The 23,690-nt window shown below is 39.1% G+C and overlaps 2 protein-coding genes and 1 long non-coding RNA gene across 3 annotated transcripts in view; 2 read left to right on the top strand and 1 right to left on the bottom strand.

Annotated features, from left to right (window-relative positions):
• LOC134678651 (uncharacterized) overlaps positions 1–10,148 on the top strand; it is a 205,425-nt gene extending 195,277 nt beyond the window's left edge. Inside the window, exon 2 of the long non-coding RNA XR_010100221.1 lies at positions 9,055–10,148. This is a non-coding gene — a long non-coding RNA (uncharacterized LOC134678651). The remainder of the gene's footprint in view (positions 1–9,054) is intronic.
• LOC134678638 (thioredoxin-like protein 1) lies at positions 3,477–10,148 on the top strand. Its single transcript, XM_063537284.1, has 6 exons — positions 3,477–3,649; positions 3,732–3,888; positions 4,566–4,676; positions 5,649–5,798; positions 6,323–6,456; positions 7,802–10,148. Exons 1-6 carry the CDS (start codon positions 3,552–3,554, stop codon positions 8,010–8,012), a joined length of 861 nt encoding a protein of 286 aa, XP_063393354.1. The 5' UTR covers positions 3,477–3,551; the 3' UTR covers positions 8,013–10,148.
• Positions 10,126–23,361, bottom strand: LOC134678647 (ubiquitin carboxyl-terminal hydrolase 39). The gene is made up of 10 exons (XM_063537293.1): positions 23,229–23,361; positions 22,999–23,156; positions 21,832–21,946; positions 18,462–18,637; positions 16,937–17,162; positions 15,738–15,861; positions 14,011–14,170; positions 12,843–13,033; positions 10,864–11,016; positions 10,126–10,275 (listed from the first exon to the last, which is right to left on the bottom strand). Exons 1-10 carry the CDS (start codon positions 23,272–23,274, stop codon positions 10,170–10,172), a joined length of 1,455 nt encoding a protein of 484 aa, XP_063393363.1. The 5' UTR covers positions 23,275–23,361; the 3' UTR covers positions 10,126–10,169.
• Between the last annotated feature and the right edge of the window lie 329 nt (positions 23,362–23,690).

The raw sequence follows: 23,690 nt of genomic DNA, 5'->3' as shown, positions 1-23,690 counted from the left end.
CGTCCAGGATGTCAGTGCTTTAACACAGAACAATAGTACAAGTGTCTAAATGCGAAAGCCGAAGGCCGAGCTCCGCGTAGGGCCGAAGGCCCGAAGCGTCCAGGATGTTAGTACTTAATACTTAAATACAGAACAATAGTATAAGTATCTAAATGCGAAGGCCGAAGGCCGAGCTCCGCGTAGGGCCGAAGGCCCGAAGCGTCCAGTGGCCCGTTTATCAAAAGCTTGTAACTTGTAATACAAGTGGAAGTCCCTTTTTGTCAGCTTTTGTTAGAAAGGGACTTCCACTTGTATTACAAGTTACAAGCTTTTGATAAACAGGGCACTGGCTGTCAGTTCTGTGTTTAACCACTGATATCTTGCAGGCGTCGGGCCTTCGGCCCTACGCGGAGCTCGGCCTCCGGCCTTCGCATTTAGACACTTGTATTAATTACCTGTGTTTAGAACTGACCTCCTGGATGCTTCGGGCTTTCGGCCCAATGCGACTTCAGCCTTTGGATCTTGCGACTTAGACACTTGTACTTAAAAATACTTGGAAAAGTTACGGGAGGCGCGCGTCTGTCGGACGATTCGGATCTTCGAATCGGTCCTTCGGCCTTTGCATTTAGTTAGATTCTTGTACTATTGCTTTGTGTTTGAATACCGAAGTCGAGCATCTCGCGAATGCTTGATGTATTATAATAATTTAGAGTAAGGCCAAGCGCGCACCACGATTTTTTGTCCTGCGATAATTTTGTCGCAGAAATGCAACGTATGTGTTTATATGTTAGTGCGCGCATATGCGACAAAAAAATCGCTGTGATTTTTAAATTGTGATTTGTCACATTTTTCCGCGAGTGTTCGCGACGCGATTGTCGCAAAGTGAATTGCAGCATGCGGAGTTGTATGGCCCCGCGCGCACTCTGATAATAAAATCGCACCCCGGCCGGACCTCAGTCGGCATTTCGCTCTCCAAACCCCAACATCTCGGCACCTGCATCTCCAATGGAGTCTCAAAATGAGACGCTAGATGTTGACCAATTAATTATGGAAATAGACGGGGATCACCTTTGTGTTATAAATGCTCAAAGTCATACAGCAATCGCATATTAAAGACACGTTTCATGACAAGCAACTGGTCGACTTTTTCATTTTCATCGCAGTGCGCGCAGTGAATTTTCTGCGATATATTACAGCGCGATTCTAAAATCGTGTCGCAAAAATTAATATCGTGGTGCGCGCTTGGCCTATAATACCTTAAAATGTAACATACTCCTTCAATTTGAATTTAGAACTCATTATTATTTTTTATTTGATTTTGTTTCTAGTTCTATGCCATATATATAGACTTTAATATTATTTAGAACTGCTAAAAAACAAGATCGGCTTACTTTAAATATTTCGTCAATTTTACCTTTGTTTCTAAAAACTGTGATATTTAACTGTCATATACTATTAATGTCTTCCAAAATTATTTTCTCGTAACAGGACTGAGGGGCTACCGCGTAAACCGAAATTCGCAATTTGCGGGGATCTTTCTCTTTTACTCCAATGAAGGCGTAATTAGAGTGACAGAGAAAAATGCTCGCAATTTGCGAACTTCTATTTTCGCGGTTATAGCCCTGAATCTTGTTGCTCACCGATCCGTTTAAAAATATACATATAGCTGGTCAAGCAAATCTTGTCAGTAGAAAAAGGCGCATTTTCAAATTTTCTATGAGACGACATCCCTTCGCGCCTACATTTTTCAAATTTGCCGCCTTTTTCTACTGACAAGATTGGCTTGACCAACTTTAAGTACTGAATATAATTAATAGATATTATAATTATACAATTAATACAGAAATGTAATGGTACTTAATGAAAAGGAATATTGTGTATATTGTTTCGACGAATCAGATACTCTCAATAAAATCTATACATGAGGCCAAAGCTGTTCATAAATATTAAATGACTTTATTATCTCTATACGCCTTACTAACTCTATGTGTCCTATTGTGGAAAAAAAACACAACGACAGTCAAGAACGGAATTCTTAATTTGAATTTTTCAGATTTTTGAGATGCCTAGTCCATTGCTTGGAAAGCCCGTTCGAAATTGAAACTTATTTGCAATATAATAAGGTCGTATTTTGTAGATCTCTCTCATACTTATAGTAGGCTATTGAGATAAAATTAAATATCCCACAAAAATAAGCAAGCAGAATTAAACTTTGTGTCAAAGACATAAGTCATGAATTTCAATGCCAAAGTTTTAACTAAGGATGTTTCTCGCCTAATATGAATTGACCAGTGTAAGCATCAGTTAGCTAGCCCTAAGCAACCAAAGGTCAAGCTACAGTTGAAAAACTAATAAAGATAATGTTAAGCTGATAATTTTCCCGCCGTCTCTAGGCTTCTTTAAGTTGGGTATTGACTGGTCAGCTGCCTGTTAGCTATAGTTTTCGCGAAAATCGCCAGGACAGAGGTGAAAAATTTTGTATGAAAACTTGCAACTTTAAATGCATTTTTTGACGAAACTATTGCAGTCTAAAATGAAGTCAAAATCAGTCCATCGACTCAATTTTTTGCAAGCTTTCTAATGGTACCCCACACGATTCTTACAAATGAAAAAAGTTTCAGCCTATCCCTCTCAACCCCCTAAATTTCCCCCTTTAATAAGAAATAAGCAGTTTTGACTTATTCACAATATGAGTGGTGGTAATTGCTATAACTGTTCCAAATTTTAGGTATCTATGTCAAACGGTCTCTGAGAAAAACGTATTTAACTGATTTGCAAGACCGAAGTGATCCCATAAGTGTTCCGTAAACAAAGTTTTGTACGGAACACTAAAAATTGAGTTTCAGTTCTAAGTATGGCGGCCCCCCAAAATTTATTGTTTTTTTTTCTATTTAATTTTTGTGAAAATATTACATCTACTTACCAAGTTTCAACAGTATAGTAAATTACTATGTAGATTGTTCTTATAGTTTCGGAAACAAGTGGCTGTGACATACCGCGGACAGACAGACGGACATGACGAATTCATAAGGGTTCCGTTTTTTGCCATTTGGCTACGGAACCCTAAAAATGTACGTCTAAAAATATCTAATAACTAAGCAAAATCTTAATAGCGCGATTGATGATTTTCACTTCATGGGACAGTGGCATCTAGTGAGGAATCAGGTAGGTTTCTAGAAAAAAAACCGTTATGAGTTAGGGGGTCAGCATCTCAAGAAAAATCTTTATAGCGTGATTCAGGATTTCGATGTCACGGAACAGCGCCATCTAGCGAGGAATTGTCTAATGCTACAAGCTACAAACACATATAATAGTTGATCAAACAACTTTGTCAGTTCCCTAAAACAGAAAAAGCAAATTTCAAATTCTCTATTCAAATATTCGATTTGCAAAATTCACAAAATTGTCTATGCCTATAGAATATGATACCTGACAACACCGTTAAAATGACACGGCATAAATTTACTGGCAACACAAGCATGGCGTCTGTCAACCATTTTGAAGTATCATTCATCATTCCCTGATTGTTGTCGTTCGAAGTCGGGCGTTTGCTTATTATATTTATATAAATTATGGGTTTAGCCACTGTAATTGAGAATGAGGGTCATTTCCAACACGAAATGGCCAACGCCGGCACGAAGCTGGTCGTCGTGGACTTCACGGCGACTTGGTGAGTTGTAACCTAGAAGTTTCAAAACTACGGAGTCATCGTGGTTAAGAACGGTGTTAGTAACAAGTTTTAATGTTTGTAGGTGCCCTCCATGCCAGAGGATCGCACCTTTCTTCGAGCAACTGCCAGCGAAGTTCCCTAGGGCGGTGTTCCTAAAGGTGGACGTAGACCGCTGTGCGGAGACGGCGGCCGCGCAAGGCATCAGCGCTATGCCTACTTTTGTTTTTTACAGAAACAGAGTAAGTGTGCCTTAAAGTAAGTCATTCATTTTAATCTTTACCGATACTGATTAGTTGCCCCACAAATTATCAATTGAATCTTCAAGCAGAAGCTGAGGTAATAGGAATCAGTCTTATTTGAAATGAATTGTTCTACTTTACGACATTGCTGTGTTAAAAAGTATTTAAACTGATAGATGAAGGAGATAATTAGTGGTGAGTTCTTACAAAATATACATGTTTGACTGGGCATAATTTACTTTATTTCTTTTGAAAAACATGTAATAAATTCTGTATATGCCTTTGCGAATGTTATGCACTGAAATATTTTTGTTTTGGATCAGGATATTGTTATGTTTTTAACAATTATGTCCTAGATGCGCGTCCTTTAAGCCACAGGATAGAGCAAAGAAGACAATTTTATTTGAAAATTACTAATTTCTTGATTTTTTGTCTAGGTAGCACTTTCCTTTTGCTCTTTGGTTCTTGAGACGAAATAGGATTATTCCTTCCAAGTTATATGTGGTTACTTACTTTTAATATAGCTACAACCCTTTGTGGGTAAGGACCTTGTTACAATCCCGGGCATGCTTTCTCAGGTTTGTATACAGTCAGCTACAGAGAAGAGGTACACCCTCTGCATAGAAGTTTGTATGCAAAGGGGCTATTATAGGTGTGTTTGTTCAATTATGTTTCAGACGAAGATTGACCGGCTACAGGGGGCTGACCCGGGAACTTTGGAGAGCAAAGTGAGACACTACTATGGATCTGAAGATGCTGGTGATGAGGACAATGCCGTTGCCGGCCATGTAAGTTGCCGTTTCTTTTAACCTTTTTAACACCGCACCAATCATGTGTGGCGCATCATCATCATTGGACATCCATTGGACGTTTTATGGCAGTGAAAGGGTGAAGGAGATATACTTGCATTGCATACAATCTATAAAAATGTCCGAAAGTTTATTGGTGAAATATTTTATTTAGCATTTTATTTATACATATTTACTGGCCTGAATTAGCTATGAATCGTTTGTTTTTATCTGTTTTATGAATAAGAGGGGTATAGGTTACTTCCATAAAACTATTTCTACTAGTTTTAGTAGTCTTAAAAAACGAGCACACGAGGCATAAGCCTAAGAGACGCGTAAGCGTATCGTAATACGCGCGTAGAAAGAGAGTGCTACGAGCAACTACAAGTTCAAACAACTCCGCACACGAAGCGTAGGTAGTCGTAGCGTAGCGTATGATATCTTTGTCGTCATTACTACAGACGTAAGCGTAAAGGACTTGTATACAAACAGAAGGATTACGCTTACGCCCTTGTTGCCCAGAACTCTACGCGTCTCGTACTCGTAACGTATTTACGATACGCTTACGCCTACGCCTCGTGTACTGAGGGCTTAAGTGTTCATAATAGTTTGATTGAACTCTATTTGTGTATTTTAGTACACCAGGTTGCCACATTCATTATAAAAAAAAAACTTGACAGGTAGTCGTACTCGCCCACCGAGGGCTCCATATTTTTAGTATTTGTTGTTATAGCGGCAACAGAATAAGATAATAAGAAACCATTTATTGCAACACAAAAAACATACAGGTATATAATAATTTAAAAAAAATTGTGCGGCAAGATGAACGGGCTCAGCATACAGTCATTTCATTGCAAATTGCCTGGGCAGCGCTGATTTCAAATACATCATCTGTGAAAATTTCAACTGTCACGCTATCTAGCTACTGTCTGGCTATCACAGTTCATGAGATACAGCCTTTTGAAATTGCAGATGGACCTCGGAACTTTCATCACCAAAAGTGAATGCGAATGCCTCAACGAGGCCGACGAGCATCCGCTGGCGCACGCCCTGACCAGCGGTGGCGGGTACCTGGCCAGTGACTGCGATGAGCAGCTCATTATCAACATCACATTCAACCAGGTAAAGATATTAGTTGGACAGGTGTCTAGTCAAGTGATCATTATGATCGACCTTTGGTCTTGACCAGCGGCGGTGGTTATCTCGCCAGCAACTGCGATCATTAAAATTGCATTCAACCAGGTAAAGATATAATCACGAACCTAAAACAGATCGAGAGTCTACCGTGAAAGCCGAAATTCGCAAATTGCGAGGATGTTACTTTCACTGTTACTCTAATTAAGGCGTAATTAGAGTGATAGAGAAAGATGCCCGCAATTTGCGAACTTCGATATTCACGGATCTTCGTTGTTACGAGTAGAGCGGCAATATAAGAACCGAATGACTTGTAAAATGTACCTTTTTACCAATAAAAATCTGTATCTGTATCTGTATAAATATATCATCTGTGAAAATTGCAACTGTCTAGCTATCACGGCTCATGAGTTACAGCCTGGTGACAAACAGACGGACACCGGAGTCTTAGTAACAGGGTGCCGATTTAACCATTTGTGTACGGAACCCTAATAACAGCTGTGTTGTTTCAGCTGGTGAAGCTGCACTCGGTGAAGATCAAGGGCCCCGCCGACAAGGGCCCCAAGTCCGTGAAGCTGTTCATCAACCAGCCACGCACCCTGGACTTCGACCAGGCCTCTGGGAACAGCTCTGTGCAGGACTTGGAGTGAGTACCTACTTCCAGTTAACTACGCGGTTGGACATATACAGTATGTGTCTGGCCATGGGGCTTTAATTCCAGGGCTTGATTTCACTCGCTAAACTGAGCTACTTTTACTATGGGACCAACCCTAAAATCGGGGAAAAATTATTGGCTTTTCCATAGAAAACGTCGACATCTGATCAACCAAAATGTATGAAAAAGTAAAAAAAAAATTCGGAATTTCGGGGTTGGTGCCATAATAAAAGTAGCTCAGTTTAGCGAGTAGAATCGAGCCCTGGATTTAAAGCCCCATGGTCAGTAACATCCTGTACAAATGCACTGAGTACACTATTGATTTAAGAGTAGCGATCCGCCCGGCTTCGCACAGGTTAACAAATTATGCACCTAAACCTTCCTCTCAAGAATCACTCAATTAATAGGTGAAAACCGCATAAAAATCCCTTCAGTAGTTTTTGAGTTTATCGCGAACAAACATACAAACAAACAGACGCGGCGGGGGACTTTGTTTTACAAGGTGTAGTGATGCATATAAATTCTAAACTAATATGTACATACAAAACAAATGCTTATAGAGTTAGATCAAGCTAAGTTGGCAGCGATTTTAATACCCTAGCTAGGCGTTGCAAGCGTTATTTTAAATGTCATACTTCTATGAAATTATGATTAAATAACGAAAATTACGTTTATATAAATTTTGCACTGCCTGGGCTACTATCAAAAACGCTGCCAGCTTAGCTTGGTCTGACTAAGCTCTACCCGTATTTTCATCATCATCATCATCATCTCAGCCATAAGACGTCCACTGCTGAACATAGGCCTCCCCCTTTTTTGGGGGGTGAATGCCATAATCGCCACGCTTGGCAGGCGGGTTGGCGATCGCAGTCGAGTACACCGAATTTGAGGGACGCTGCTGCCAGTCCCGTATTTTATATGTATAATTTTCAAGTTCACATTCTGTTCATCGTGAAATGTCTATAACAGCGGTTCTCAAGCTTTTTTGGTGATGGAACCCTTTTGGAAAGCGAAATATTGGACGGAGCCCCAAATTAAATATTTTCGTTCGTCACTGTCGAACAGATATACCTGTACAAGCGCTGGTTTATTTTCTTATTATTAGAAGTATTTTCGCGGAGCCCCAACAGAGGCTTTACGGAACCCTAAGGTTCCGCGGAACACACTTTGAGAATGGCTGGTCTATACAAACTACAGTTTGACATCTCGTATCCCCGTGCATACGTGATCTACCTACTAACGTGAATCCACGATCAGCATAATATACTCGTAGTTAATTTGATAGACTGTGTCGATCTAACCGCAATACATAACCTTACATTTCCCGGGTCCCCAGGCTCACTCCAAGCGACGTGGAAGGCAACCCGGTCCCCCTCAAGTTCGTCAAGTTCCAAAGCGTCCAGAACATCCAGCTGTTCATCAAAGACAACCAGTCGGGCGGTGACGTCACGCAGATCGACCACCTGGCGTTCTATGGCACGCCCGTCGCCACCACCAACATGGGCGAGTTCAAACGCGTCGCCGGCAAGAAGGGCGAGGGGCATTAATGGCTTGGGCTTGCGCAGGGTGATACTACTGATACTATATGGCAGGCTTTTCTAAATAATATACTTTTTTTTAAAGTCCGTTAATTTCAGGGCGCGTTCCTGAGCTTAGATAACTCTCTCAAAGAATCCGGTCCTCATTTTGGAGATAACCAATGATTTATTTTTATCTGTTAGGTTCCTACGAGCGTGTACACTTGCCTTAGGGCCTGTTTACATATTGATTACTTGATTAGTGTTTAGTAAGCATAAGCAAGTACTATATCGGATGATCGATAATCGAAATGTCATTGATATGTCATATTTTTCAATTGTTTTTGAATTCAAATATAATGTCCGGATTACAATAAGGCTATAATTTATTTTTTATGAAAATACATAAAAAAATATAACTAGTGGCTCTGTGAGCTGTAGACCTCGCGAGCGTATCTTATGGGGCACGACGACAGCGCCACCGAAACCGAAACCAGTGAAATAAATTTTCTGAATTTTTGGCCATTTAATCTGTAAACATGTCTCAAAAAGAATACACTCTTATGATACCGATACGACTATTTGTTTAAGCGCGAGCTATCACAACTTTTCCATTTTGAAAAGTTTTCAAAAACCGGCTCGACAATTTTTTTTTATCGAATCATAGAATTCGGTTACAAAATTTCACGAGAATCGGTTAAGAATTGCGACCTGTAGAGGAGAACATCCGGACATACAAAACTAAATATCTTAATACCTCCAAAACCACCCAAATAAATTTTCTGAATTTTTTGACATTTAATCTGTAAACATGTCTCAAAAAGAATACACTCTTATGATACCGATACGACTATTTGTATAAGCGCGAGTTATCACAACTTTTCCATTTTGAAAAATTTTCAAAAAATGGCTCGACAAAAAAAAATATCCGTTCATAAAATTTGGTTACAAAATTTCACGAGAATCGGTTAAGAATTGCGACCTGTAGAGGAGAACATCCGGACATACAAAAGGAAAACGCCCGAGTCAAAACGTAGACCTTCGCTTCGCTTCGGTCAACTATGCCATTCAGTTTCCTTAAATGTACTTAGCCATACCCCGAAATTAAAGGACTTTAAAAAAAACTGTGTATAAATAAGTTCTATTCATAAATCTGCTGGTTAGTATCACACCTTGGGTAGGCAACACAGGGGTATACAAACTTTAATCATATTGTAGCACATGTACGAGGAAAGCGAGTGTTGTTTGCAGCACCTACAGAAATATGAATACATATAAGGCAGCACCATTGACTCTTAAAACAGACTATAGCAATAGCAGCATTTTCTAAACTATGGGTCGCGATCCAATGGTGGGTCGCAAGCGTAATATTGAGTGGACCCAGAAACTATTAGAGGGAATCTGAGCGTTCGTGGTACTTTATGCCTTGGGGTCTTGAATTTGGCAGTTTTTGTTAGGTGGGTCGGAGCCCAGTCAACTTTGGGAACCACTGGACTATAGTGTTATTATACATGTCAGTTGTTAAAGATTGCAGAGCCTTGAATTTCTGTTTGTTCTTATTTACGATAATAATTGTGTTTCAAGAGCTTATGCGGTACAAAAATATCAATTGATACGTTAAATATTGCCAAAACTTTTAACGACATTTACCTCCTCAGAGCGCCCATAATGCATTTTAGGAAATTCAATATTGACTTTTGTAATATTGACGAATAAATCCTAATTTTATTGCTATATGATAGGTCCAAATTCCATGGGGCCCCAAAGAAATCGCTCTACCCCATTCCGGAGTCGAAACTGAATGAGGTGTAGATATTTTGTATCCTAATAAAAACCCTAGTAAATGGAAATCTAAAGTAAAATAAGGCATGTCTATCGTGAACGAAACCATGTGGTCTAAAGTTTAGTACCCGGATGTGTTGCGTAGCTCTGCCAAAGCCAATTAAGCTTTCCAATTATTGTTATACACATTTCCCAAACTGTCTAATATAGCTAAAACTGAATGTAATATATTTTGTGACATGATTATCATATTATTTAAATGGAACACTAGGTATTCGCAATATTGTGTAAGCGTAAGGGTCATCCTCATCGAGGTCCGCAGTTTGTTAAATGGTTCTGTAAGGTCAGACTTTGTATGATGCAATAAATAAAGATTATATTTTAGTGATTGTTTTATTGGTTAGCCTAAGGTTTGGGGTCTTGGTTGAGCTCGTAGATCTGGATGTAGGCTTCGGTGAGCGTGATCATCTGCGGCAGGATGCTGGTCACGTGGAGGTCTTGCATCTCGTACCTGAAACAAGGATTACGTTACGTTATCCTCTTGTTTGTCTATGATGACTTGATAAAGACCCTGACCGAATATTTCTTTGTGCCATTCGCCTACCGTCGCAAAAAGCACCGCTCGCTCGTTGAGTCATATCATAGTCAGGCTGTTTGTAGAGTTTCAATGGTTTAATAGGCAAATAAAACTACATACTTTCTTTTATTGTATGTCAGTGGTAATAGCTGTTTCTACTACTAGACATACAATTGCCTTGACCTAAAGGACGCGACAGCCAGGCCTGTCAGCACTGCTTAAGGGCACCTCGACACGAAAGATGAAGAAGACTGCCTGGTGCGTCCGTCCTTTGTACTTCACCTTCAGCATACTTATTTATTTCTCTATGAAGTTACTGAAGGGGGCCTACCGCGAATCACGTTCGACGTGTTGCCTCTCTGTCGCACTTACTTACGAATCTACAAGAGCGACAGAGAGGCAACACATCGAACGTGGTTCGCGGTAGGCCCCCTGGCCAGTTCTCAGTTACTAGACCATTTTAAACTTTACTGCAACGAGTTAAAGTCTACCAATACGTTACGTCTGTCAGTAGTGACGTACCATTGCTGCGTGGGTTTGTGCAGCACGTGCGCGCGGTAGGTGCCCTTCTCGGGCGCGCCGTCGTGCACGATGTTGCCGACCAGCTCGTACGTCGTCCGTCCGTTGTGCTTCGCTTTCACCTCTGGCGTGAGGATGTCACCGAAGTCTACGTTCCTGTGGCAAATACACATTTTGTAGGTACCTACTCGATATATACTCGCCGGACAGTTTATGTTGATAGAATTGTACTTTCTAAGTGTAATTAATAGTGATGTACCGACTATTGATTTGGCCGACTAGCCGACTAATCGGCGCTCGAATGGCCGATTAGTCGGCTAGTCGGCCAGATCATTACTTTCGTGTAGGTTTCGGGTGAAAACAATAGTTTTGCTCTTTTGGTTGCGCTATTCATATATTAGCTTGGCTAAAAGGTGTTCTCTACAGGTTCAAAGACCTATCACAAGAATCCTGGTTCAATTTCTGTCTTTCTTTTATTTTGCGATCCTGAGCAGACCGTCAGTAGGTACAACTTGTAGGAGGTATTTCCAAGGCTCTATTTCTCGTACGTAGTCGCCAATTAAGAACCTATCCCCTGTGGTCAGCGTCTTTACGAGCAACGTGCCCTGTTTATAAGTCTCTAAATTTTGCAATAACATTAATAGTTCCCCAAGGCTCCACCATTAAAAAAAAAAAAAAAACTGAATTATAATAAAAAAAATTAAGTATAGAACTTGGCCATGAAATTACACGAGAATCAGTTGAGATCGATCTGTAGAAGAAAACACCAGCCCACCACCATACGATAACGATCAAACGGTCAATTATATGTATGAACAAAAGTTTTCACACCCTGAATCTTAGAGGATATAACCAACGGAGACGCCATGTCTAAAATTTTCGGTACAAAATAGTCTGCCGTTTTTTGCGGGGGAGGGGCACATCAAATGTATAGGTACGTCATGTCAGATAAACGTCAGTCCATACATATGGTTGACATGTGGTTGACCATTGGCCGCCTATTTTCGACAGAGGGGAACGCCTGTTAATGGCGGCTCCATTGTTAATTACTCCGAGCCCTGAATAGGTATTTTGACTATTTTGGTAAAATAGACATAAAACATATGGTAAATATTGAATCTAATGGTTTCTTTTTTTCTGTTTTTCTTTCACTTATAAAGTGCCGACTAATCGGCCATTTTTGCCGACTAGTCGCCGACTAATCGCCGACTACAAATGTGGCCGGATAGTCGGCTTTCCCGACTAGTCGGCGACTAGTCGGTACATCCCTAGTAATTAACCATACTTATTATCAGGCGTTTCGGCCCAGTACCGACCGCAGTGAACGTGTTAAGGAAACTAAATTAGTTAAACCAGGTTAAACGCAGAGATTTTAATATAAGTTTATTTCTAAATATTAAACGGTCTAGAGTCCGTCTATGGTTGGTATTCCACCTAGCTGTCCTATTTCTTTGTCTCACATTTTGCTTGATGAGAGTGTGAGACGCAATGACATTGGATATTGAACAGATGGAATACGTACGTATCTAAGCTAACTTTGCGACGACTTTGAATCAGCAAATGTAAAGCAACCAATTTCTAAAGCAGTCTAGCTTGGTACAATCAGCGGCAAAAGTTGCTAAGCGGCCAAGGTGTTAAAATGTTCTTGACGCGCCTTTATTGTTAAAAGAATAAGAGCGTGTCGAGGTATATTTGAACACCTCGCCCGCTTAGCAACTTCTGCTGCTGACTGTATTTAAAATTTAATTTAAATATTTCAGGACATTCTTTCTTACGTAGATTGACTAAGTCCCACGGTAAGCTCAAGAAGGCTTGTTATACTTATATATGTACATAGAAAACAACCATGACTCAGGAACAAATATCTGTGTCATCACACAAATACCCTTACTGGGATTCGAAGCCAGGACCATCGGCTTCACAGGCAGGGTCACTCCCACTAGGCCAGACCGGTCGTCAACGTGTTTTAAATGCATACTCACTTGACAGGAAAGTTGACAACGGTAGGGTTCTTCTCCACGAAGAAGGTGTTCTTGGTGAACCGCTTTATGTACAGTATGAGGTAGGGCGGCAGCTGCGTGATCTCGAACCGCTTGAGGAAATTCTCCTTGTACGTCTTGTACTCTTTGGACGTTTGCCCGTTGAATTTGGAGAGTAGTTGGTAGAGGTTCACCTGGGTACAGTATAAGAGAATTACGATAGTTTTCTTTTGTGGTATTATCATGTTGGTAGCAAAATTACGACCTGTGGTAGAAGTGAGAACTTAAATCTTATTGTCATGTATTATTATTTTTGCTTGTATGTAAATTCAGTGTTGACGTGTAAAAGTGCCCATGTGGCCTATTTGCTGTATAAATGTTGAAGTTGAAGTACGAGTCTAAATTAGAAGAACTCACGAGTTTAGTCTGAGACTGAAAAGGACTAGAGTCCATAATAAACACTCCAACATAAAGATGGTTTCTCATAGGGTCTCCGTAACATTGGATTTAGTATAGGAAATTATGTTGTTGCTCCAGTATTTTCACCTAGTAAAGAATCTCAAATGAGAGCGTCCTACTACAATTTATTTTGTGTTTCATAACACGTTGGCGGCCCACAATACACCTGCAGTATTGTGCCCACGACTAAATAGAAATTTAATTGAGCTTTTGATCCCACCGGTTCATGGCCACACAAAAAATTACGTGATCCTGCCGGTTTTGCACGTAGCAGCCAACGTGGTAACGGTCCTTAAATCTTGGCATTTGTTGCTAAAACTTTGTATTGTCTAAAAAGGACTCATAATTTTTCATCATTCTCAAATAAAACATGTTAAAAAACCCTATCCATATTTACCTCCTTATTCATAAACGAACTACAGAAAGGCTACAGACCTCATTTAGTTAGTAATCATTAAATTTGTCCGTATCTGTCATTTTGACTTATGTATTTGTAAGAAAGGGATAAAACATAATTTAACTAAATTAGGTCCGTAAAGATCACAGACCAACCCCACTTTTTAAAAAGAAATCACGGAAAAAAAAATACCAATCATTTTTTTATTTACAAACAAGATATGTATACTGCAGTGGTATTACTAAAAATTACTTAAAAAAAAGAAATTATGAATCTAAAGATTTATGAATAAGGAGGTTAGTTTCCGACACTGACCTGTGGAATAATATTCTCTCTGAACTCGTCGGTGAAGAGCGGCGTGGGCGGCAGGTCGCACGTCAGGTACAAGAACGGGGACTCCGTTATCAGCTCCTTGTACTCGTCGCTGTTCAGGTCCACCCGGGCTGCGTCGTCCGCGTCGGGCGGTGGCAGTTTCCTGTCAACATTGCATCATTAACTCACATTTATAGACGGGTCTAACGCGAAATTTATTCAATCACCTTTATTTACCGACGTTTCGACACAGGTTTCACTGGTCGTAGTCGCGGCTAACTGATGTCCCAGCAACATGTCAAAACAGATTTGTGCAACTACCCGACGAAAAGTGTGTGGTAATTGAATAAATTTCGCGTTAGACCGGTCTATAAATGTGAGTTAATTATGTGTTCAAAACGCGAAAGTTTTAAATATTGGATCATTGTTGGTGCTATAGTCGGTCAAACAAGTTAATCAGTAGCAAAACGCACGAAATTCAAGTTTTGTATGGAACGATTACCCTTCTCGTCTACATCTTTTAAATTTGCAGCCTTTCTACTGATGGAAATGGCTTATTGACACACTATATCTACTTACACAATCGAATCGCGGAATAGAGAGCGAACTTAACGTCTTGTCTAGGTGTACGATAAATATACTGATAGAATTCATTGGTCATAATTTAGCATTTTTTCGAGTACGATTTTTTTTGCTTTATACAGCTAGCACAACCGAGATTTGAACCCACGATGTTTGACCACCGCATACATATGAAGCGTTAGGAATGGCCTTAAGACCGTCTCCGAGAGCCTGTACAGCCCCATTTTTCGTTACTGGTCATCCGTTCACCATAGTGAGAACAAAAAGTGAAAGAAATATAGTGACAGTATAATACAAACCTACATTGTAAAATGAAAATAAAATAAATATAAGACTAGTCATACGGCGACTGAAGCAACTCTTAGTTTAATATTATAATCTTATAGTATAATTTTTATATGGACTTTTGTCTGTAATAAAATTGTTTTATATATTTATTTTAAGTTCTGCTATTTAAGCGTCTTTAGATACCCTCTATATTTATGTCTGTATTTGTCGGAAACTGTTAATTGTCATTCAAGAGCCAATATTCTTAGATCTACAAAGTGTGCTTGGCGTACTTACCTCGTGTATATCCTCATGTGGCCGAGGAAGGACTTGTAGATGATGGAGCTGTCCGCCTTCTTGGTGCCGTTGAGCGCCATGTGCAGGGAGTTGAGGAACCAGGAGAGGAAGTCCACGGGATCACCTGCAAGCCTTGGCGTACTTACCTCGTGTATATCCTCATGTGGCCGAGGAAGGACTTGTAGATGATGGAGCTGTCCGCCTTCTTGGTGCCGTTGAGCGCCATGTGCAGGGAGTTGAGGAACCAGGAGAGGAAGTCCACGGGATCACCTGCAAGCCTTGGCGTACTTACCTCGTGTATATCCTCATGTGGCCGAGGAAGGACTTGTAGATGATGGAGCTGTCCGCCTTCTTGGTGCCGTTGAGCGCCATGTGCAGGGAGTTGAGGAACCAGGAGAGGAAGTCCACGGGATCACCTGCAAGCCTTGGCGTACTTACCTCGTGTATATCCTCATGTGGCCGAGGAAGGACTTGTAGATGATGGAGCTGTCCGCCTTCTTGGTGCCGTTGAGCGTCATGTGCAGGGAGTTGAGGAACCAGGAGAGGAAGTCCACGGGATCACCTGCAAGCCTTGGCGTACTTACCTCGTGTATATCCTCATGTGGCCGAGGAAGGACTTGTAGATGATGGAGCTGTCCGCCTTCTTGGTGCCGTTGAGCGCCATGTGCAGGGAGTTGAGGAACCAGGAGAGGAAGTCCACGGGATCACCTGCAAATATCACCAACGGCTTCTTAAATGTCTGCATCGAATATTTTTCCAAATAGAGACATATCTTTACAATTCGCGTTCAAAAGTATCAGCTGCAGTCTAATTGTTCTACATGTATCTCTTTTTTGTTAAGTTATATACTTACATACTTTTGATGCTCACTGTGTAGTTGTGTACTAGATAGAGTACAGAAGATTCTCTCTTCTAATTTTGACTATTTATTACTCATCAGCAGTGATCGTAAATTATCCAGCATTTTTGGTGCAGCGGAGTGGTGTTAACGGAATTGGTAAAAATAATTTCAATCCTAATGATTAATTAGCGTTAATTACTTTAATATTAACCTTAACCACCACTCTGCTGCACCAAAAATGCTGGAAAATGTACGATCCCTGCTAATCAGTCTGAGTATTTAATAAAAAAATATGTATAAATTATAATTAAAAATTATCTAATTTGATTGTGATAATTTAAACATTCGCCGATAGCATCGCTAAATAAACAGTTTCGAAAAGTCGCCATACGGTCAGGTAGTCGAATTGGGGCAGTTGGTGCAGATCAAATCAGTCGCAATGATGCATAACAATCTACAGTATTGCGGTAGGCGCATAATTAAAATTTAAGCGCTTCATATATATGCTGGATAAATATAAATTATTCATTCAGCATTAGGTACATATTGACACGATGTTTAATAGTATTCTAGAATGATTATTGCTTATTTTCCTCTAATCTTTTAATTGGACTTGAATATGTTTTGTTTATGGCTGTCTAGACATTATACTCACTTAAAAATATACGTTAAATTCTTTATTCCTTCGCCTGGCCTATATTAGGTAATACATTTTATTAATGAAATAGATCCTAATTAGGACTTTTCTACACAGAACATCAGTTAATGATGTCAATGATGATGATAATGGCCACAACAAAATTTACTAGAATCTCTGCTTTGACCACAGCACAACAGCTTGCAGCATTTCGTGCAATAATAGGTACGTGCGCTATAATGCGTGCAAGTTCCACCACTTGCGTATCAGTTCGCCGAACCGTTGCACGAACAACCATTACTTACTTTGCTTAATGAACTGGAACCGCTTCTTTGACCACAGCACAACAGCCTGCAGCATCTCGTGCGGCGATACGTGAGCTTTGAACGCGCGCGGGTTCCACAGTTTGCGTATCAGTTCGCCGAACCGTTGCACGAGCAGGAAGAGCGAGTCGCCCGGCGGCCGCTTCACGTTGGCGTAGTTTGCTTCGCGGAGGAAGTAGTTACGCAGGGGCCGGACTTGGGAGAGGCACTGGAAATAAATATTTGTTGAATTATCTGTACCAATAAAAGAACGGACCTATGGTTCATCATAAAATTTTAGTAATAATACGCCCACACAAGGGTAGGATACAGCGTTTTTAATGAGAATATGTTGATCATTTTATGGTCTTCATCTTCACTTTACTTCATCGTGATGCTTTCCGAGAGAAAAGAGTTTTAGCTATTGGGTATTAAGTACAAGCGGTTCCGAGGCTTGCTTCCTGACACCATTGGGTTGCGAAATAATGCATCGCCAGGCCTATGGAACTCTCCGCGCGAGCTCGGATTAATACCTACGAATCTGCTCCCGTTCACGGTAGAAAAGCAAGCCAGTTGGTTGCCACACGCGCTCATGTACGCACGTCTCCGCGCGCCGCACTGTCAATTTTTACGACAGTTACAAGCTACGTAGTAGGTACCTGTACCTACCTACTATTGAATTTCTTTAATTAAACATGTAATGTTTATTATGTATGAGAAATGTATAGTTTAAGATATCTATCTATTTGAAATAGGAAGCAAATATTTAATTTATTTTGGTAAATGTTTATTTTAACGACAGTAGGTAAGTTAACTTTACACCGGAAAGTGCCTACTCATTTTTGCTCTGGTTAACTTATAATTAATTACCTGTATTCATGAGGTTTCTATTATTTTTCTTTATTATGTAAAATTAATCTCTATCTGGTTTTAAATTACACGAAGTTTTAAAACTAATTCTTGCTGGGATTATTGCGCGGTTTATAAAACGGCGTAAACACTGTGGTTACTGCAGGGACATATGACCTTTTAAAATGACTATTTCGCAAACACTAAAGCATAATCGGAATATTAGGTATAATTTAAGATTTAGCTTTCCTTTTATTTTACTCTGCTGTTTAAGTAGGTATTTATTTATCATTTCTAAGCGTCAGCAACCCTAGCGTTGTGCCGGTGCGCGCGGTGCGGGGAGCGGCGCGTTGAAGGTCACTCCATTGTATTTTTGTGTAGGTATCAAAACGGTAGGTATTTGCGTTTTGTTTGAGAGATAAGTATCTGTTCGTAAGAACTATTATATAATCTGTGGCATCGCTGCCATAATGTATAGGGTTGCACCATTCACTAACCTGGGGTTATCCTGTTATACCTGGAGTTACCATGATTACCATTACAATTTGACACTGGGTTGATGGGTTAGTGGGATGGTGCAAGTGGGCCTTAGTTATATCAGAGAGTGCGAGTTAAGCCGAATAATAATTCAACCTTAGCTAACAATTTTCATGGCACAGCTTTGCTGCGAATATATTACTTGTAGGATAACATTGCAGTAATCATTGGCCTTGATGTTGTTGAGCCCCACGATCCCCGGCATGTACATGGTGCCGTCGATGGCGCGCGACTGCTTGGTGTTGGAGTCCATCTGCTGTATCTGCTCCGGGGTGAACACTGGGTTCAGCACATACTTGATGTCATTCAGCGATGAGTCTGCAAATTGTGACATATGTTAAGATCTTCTTTTCAAGTGCAAAAATTCAAATAAATATCAAAATTCAAATTCAAAATTTTGTATAGCTTCTTTGTTATTAAAATATGATTTCAAGAGACCTTAAAGTGTATTTCATAGAACTGTCTACAGTTAATTTTTATATAAAAACACTGTATTTATTAGAGCACCGTACAAAACTTTGTTCACGGTGCTCTTATGGGATCACTTCGGTCTTGCAAATCGGTTAAATGCGTTTTTCTCAAAGACCGTTTGATGTAGGTACCTGAAATTTGGAATAGTTATGGCAGGTACCATCACTAACACTGTGAATAAGTCGAAACTGCTTATTTCTGATTTTAGGGGGAAATTTAGGGGTTAAGAGGGGTAGGCTGAATTTTATTTTCAATTGTAAGAATCGTGTGAGGTACCATTAGAAAGCTTGCAAAAAATTGAGTCGATGGACTGATTTTGACTTCATTTTAGAATGCAATAGTTTCGATAAAAAATGCATTTAAAGTTGCAAGTTTTCATACAAAAATTTTCACCTCTGTCCTGGCGATTTTCGGGAAAACTATAGCTAACAGGCAGCTGACCAGTCAATATCCAACTAAAACGAGTATGGAGACGGCGGGAAAATTATCAGGTTAACTCTAACTTTATTAGTTTTTAAACTGCAGCCTGATCTTTGGTTGCTTAGGGCTAGCTAACTGATGCTTACACTGGTCATTCATATTAAGAAGTAATTTTCGTAAGAAAGATCCTTACTTAAAACTTTGACATTGAAATTTATGACTTATGTCTTTGATACAAAGTTTAATTCTACTTACTTACTTTTGTGAGATATTTCATTTTTTTTCTGAATAGCCTACTATAAGTATGAGAGAGTAAAAGATCTGCAAAATGCAACCTTATTATAAAGCAAATAAGTTTAAATTTCGAACGGGCTTTCCAACCAATGGACTATCGCAGTGTGCTCAGTAAGAATCATATTTATTATTGGAGTTTATCAGTTCAAATTTAAATTAAGAATTCCGTTCTTCACTGTCGTTGTGTTTTTTTTCACATTAGAGCACATAGAGTTAGTAAAGCGATTAGAGATAATAAAGTCATTCAATATTTATTAACAGCTATGGCGTCATCAACCTATAGATTTTACTGAGAGTATCTGATTCGTCGAAACAGTACCTATTCCTTTTCATTAAGTACCATTACATTTATGTATTAATTGTATAAAGTATGTATATTTTTCAACCGATCGGTGAGAGCAGCAACTAGATACTGTTCTGTGACGAAAAAAAAATTAAAATTCACAATTCACAGTTTTTGGAAACAAAGGTAAAGTTGACGAAATATAAAGTAAGCCGATCTTGATCAAACTTGTTTGAGTGACAAAAATGTCAGTTAAGATTTGGTACTCATGAATTCCAGTTCTACTAAAATATTTTTGCTTTTAAAAACTGATGTACAATAAGTCCAAAATTGTCCGGTAAGTTAGGTTTATATTCAAATTATACGCAATTCTTTGTAGCAACTCCGCCAAGTGGACGGAAACAGGTACTGGACGGCAACCTGACGCAGTTACCCTACTTGTACTAAAACTTAGACATTTATTATTAGGTACTTATTTCTGTGACTTATATAAAACATGAGCAAATTGATTAATACTTTACGATAATTATATTTTGAGTCAGAAACAAGCCTAACGTCAAAAACCGAGAAATGCCGAATCACAGACTTAATTGTAATATTATTCCTTTTTGAGTCGTGCCTGCCCAGTCTACAAGTTTAAAATACAACAATTGCGACTATATCAAAGATTATGAGGTTGTATGTATACCCAGTATTTTTGACGGATTTAGTTTTTCGTGCTCGAAGTTGCCTGTCAACTCACGTAGATTAAATTGTCAACTATTTTATGACTATTTTGGTGTTTAAAGGATCAATAATTGGCAAAGTGCCGTGGCAGAAAAAGCCATTCTCACAAAAAAAGAATCAATAATAATGAAAATGTTCAGACAAGTGGAAGAATATCATACTTCAATATGTTATGGATGCTAGTAAGATGTAAAAACAACAGTTTAGCGGAATGTCAGTTTACGAAATGGTTTGTACAAATTACAGAGAAATTCATAATAATTTGTTTCTACTAGAAATGTGCCTTCACCAAACGTTTTAGATAAACGGTATTAGGCCTATATTATATAAACGTTCTTGATTTCGGTTGGCCGAAATGGGACTTACGATTTTTCCTCTTTTCACCTCCAAGATGAGGTTGATTGTTAGTGTTAGAAAGCTGTAATTTGGTATGGATATGCAATCAACCCGACAAGGTGGTAAATAAAATCTTTAATCTCTAAAAAATATATCTAAGGTAGAAGCTTTGTAACTTCTACATTACCTATACTAGCCCAGAGGACTAATAAAAGTCCAAACTCCAAGGTCCCAGAGCTCCCAGACATTACCTTCTTATTTCCTAGTCAATAAAATGTACTTATGGGATAAATTAGTATTAGTATCCAAACTTAAAACCACCTAGGGATGTGTCGTACGGTGCTCTGAACACCGTAGTCTTGACTTCGTGCTTGGCCAATTTTTTTTCTATAAGGTGCAGGGGGACAATTTTGCTGTGGGGAAATTTCAACTAATCTATATATCTTCCATATTTACATTGTTAATTAGAGTCACACACAACACATCTTTTTCGCTATCAGGACATATAGCACTCTATATATTATATAGCACTCTAGTTAAACATGGAAAATATTTTGATTAGTTGAAATCAACCAGCAGTCAAATTGCCCTCCTGCAGCTTAGCTTAAAAATTCAAACTTCAAAATCATCCGATCTTTTGTATCAGAGCTCTACTAACCACCACTTCCTAGAAACCTCTGAAGAGAATAAACACAAAAATAAATAATTATTATGAGACAATCTTAAAACAAATTGATTTATAGTTCGTTTTTTTTAGCATTAGAAATATGGTAAACAATCTTGATGTGTCTTTTAATTGAAAAACACATTTTAAAAATAAGTTATGGCAAATATGTAACAATTATGAATCTAATACGATCATTTATATTCTTCTGCTTTCATAAGTAATCGTTTTTTATTTTTAAAAAGCGTTTTCCAAATAAAAGACTTGTTAAGATCGCTTACCTTCTTGCAAGTTCTTTCTAATGCTTGAGTAACTTACCAATAACCTCATAGTTGTCCGGCAAGCAGTAGAACTTGAGAGTGTGCAGGTTGAGGAACACATGGTGCCCGTCAGCCACTGAATGGGTGTAAGCGTGAGTATTGGTGCCTCTCCCCTGCAAGAATATCACTGATTTATTTGTACTGCCGGACACAGATATATCAAAGAGTCACCATGCTAGCCCAGGGTGAATCAACTGTTTCTTGTCATTAGTTGCCATAGTAATGGTCTCCTGCGTTGCTCTTAGATCCTAATTATTTCATATTTTAATGAAGCAAACTTGAATCTTTTGGTTACCAACTAACTGGTTAGAGAACTACCGTAGTTCTCTACTAAGTATGTTTGTAGAACATGGTACAGCAGCTCTTCTCAGAAACTATGCTACTATTGTCTACTGGCTGATGGGACAGAATAACAACAAGAAATAGTTGATCAACGATTTTAGGTAAAATTAAATAGGCATATTACTCGTATATTACATATTTCCTCACAATGATTTCTTTGATAGGAAATAATGTGGTAAATATCAAATGGATTTTGTGTTTCCTCACAATGCTTTTGAGGACCATGTTAGGTTAACTGTGACCAAAACTGTCTTATTTTATTGTATTAAAGATGTTAACTTAGAAAAAGTAAATACATAATATTAGTTAGTTTTGCCTATCTCCATAATGGTTGGTTTTAGATAAAAATAGCTTATGAAAATGTGTTGACAAAATAGGTTGAAAAAAGCCAAAAATATCCCAGTTCTAACCTCGACCCCACCGGGCCGGGTCTAGGGTTGCCAGATCGAAAGGCGCTATTATCGGGAAACAATATCAATTTTTCGGGATTTTTGGACTTAAGTCGGGAAAAAAAAATACATTCAAATTAAAGTAAATGTATTAAAAACAACGATATTTTACATTATTGGCACTACGTCAGCTTGCTGGCTCGACGACAGTTCGGAATTTGAAATTATTGTTTTATAACGTGAAGCTGTTTTTCGGGACAGTTTACACTTTGTCGGGAATCGGGAACACATGCTAAAAATCGGGAGAATCCCGCCGAATCCCGACCATCTGGCAACCCTAGCCGGGTCCCTGGGCCTCCCATCCTTGATTTAATCTGACCGAATACATAGAATAAGATACTGGGATTCTCCAGTGTTGGCCACTGTTCACTAACCTGGAAATATTTCCCGCATATAAGGCAAGCGTACACGTTGATGCGAGTCAACGACACGGAACACAACTTCTCGAAGTCGAAGTCCAATACGTGACGGTTTATGGTGTCCAGGTACGGACACTGGATGTGAGGCATCTTCACAGGGGGCGCCGAAGCCTCTGGAATTCAAGTAAAGTTAGTGAGAGACGTAAACAAATAGAAATTTAGGTTAGGTGTATTGAGCAACTTACCGGGTTCGGCATCGGAAATTTTCCTCTTTTTTGTTTCGTCGGACATTCTTGTTACGACGTGGTTTAATTCGAAATTGATTATATTTATTAAAAAATAGCAGTGTTATTCGCGCGGCAGCAGAGCTGACAATCTGTAATGACATTTGACAGTACATGGACAGTACTGACATTAGTGACAGTTAAGTAGCACAGATAATCATGCGCATTTAATCGATGTAATCGATTCCATAATCGATGGTGGTTAACTAGGGAATGCAAATATTCGAAACTTTCAGGTATTCGAATATTCGACTTCTTCTGTCGAGATATTTGAATACTCGAATAATTATTCGAATTTGGTTTATTATTGTTTTATTCGAAAGCTTTTTTCACATATTGCTAAAACCAAGCTAAAAATAATGATATCTTGCTGAAATCCACTTACTTAGGGATCATCCATTAATTACGTCACACGAATTCTTG

The sequence above is a fragment of the Cydia fagiglandana genome, chromosome Z (assembly GCF_963556715.1).
Source record: "Cydia fagiglandana chromosome Z, ilCydFagi1.1, whole genome shotgun sequence".
Classification (NCBI taxonomy): Eukaryota; Metazoa; Arthropoda; class Insecta; order Lepidoptera; family Tortricidae; genus Cydia; species Cydia fagiglandana.
Note: the sequence above shows the minus strand (reverse complement) of the source record. Positions and strands in the feature narration are given on the sequence as shown.

Excerpts from the sequence above, each read along its gene's own strand:
- LOC134678638 (XM_063537284.1), top strand. The coding sequence starts at position 3,552 with ATGGGTTTAGCCACTGTAATTGAGAATGAGGGTCATTTCCAACACGAA. Across the intron at positions 3,889-4,565 it reads TTGTTTTTTACAGAAACAGA|ACGAAGATTGACCGGCTACA; the intron begins GTAAGTGTGCCT and ends ATTATGTTTCAG. Across the intron at positions 4,677-5,648 it reads ACAATGCCGTTGCCGGCCAT|ATGGACCTCGGAACTTTCAT; the intron begins GTAAGTTGCCGT and ends TTGAAATTGCAG.
- LOC134678647 (XM_063537293.1), bottom strand. The coding sequence starts at position 23,274 with ATGTCCGACGAAACAAAAAAGAGGAAAATTTCCGATGCCGAACCCG. Across the intron at positions 18,638-21,831 it reads GGACAACTATGAGGTTATTG|ACTCATCGCTGAATGACATC; the intron begins GTAAGTTACTCA and ends CACAATTTGCAG. Across the intron at positions 10,276-10,863 it reads CACAAACCCACGCAGCAATG|GTACGAGATGCAAGACCTCC; the intron begins GTACGTCACTAC and ends TCCTTGTTTCAG.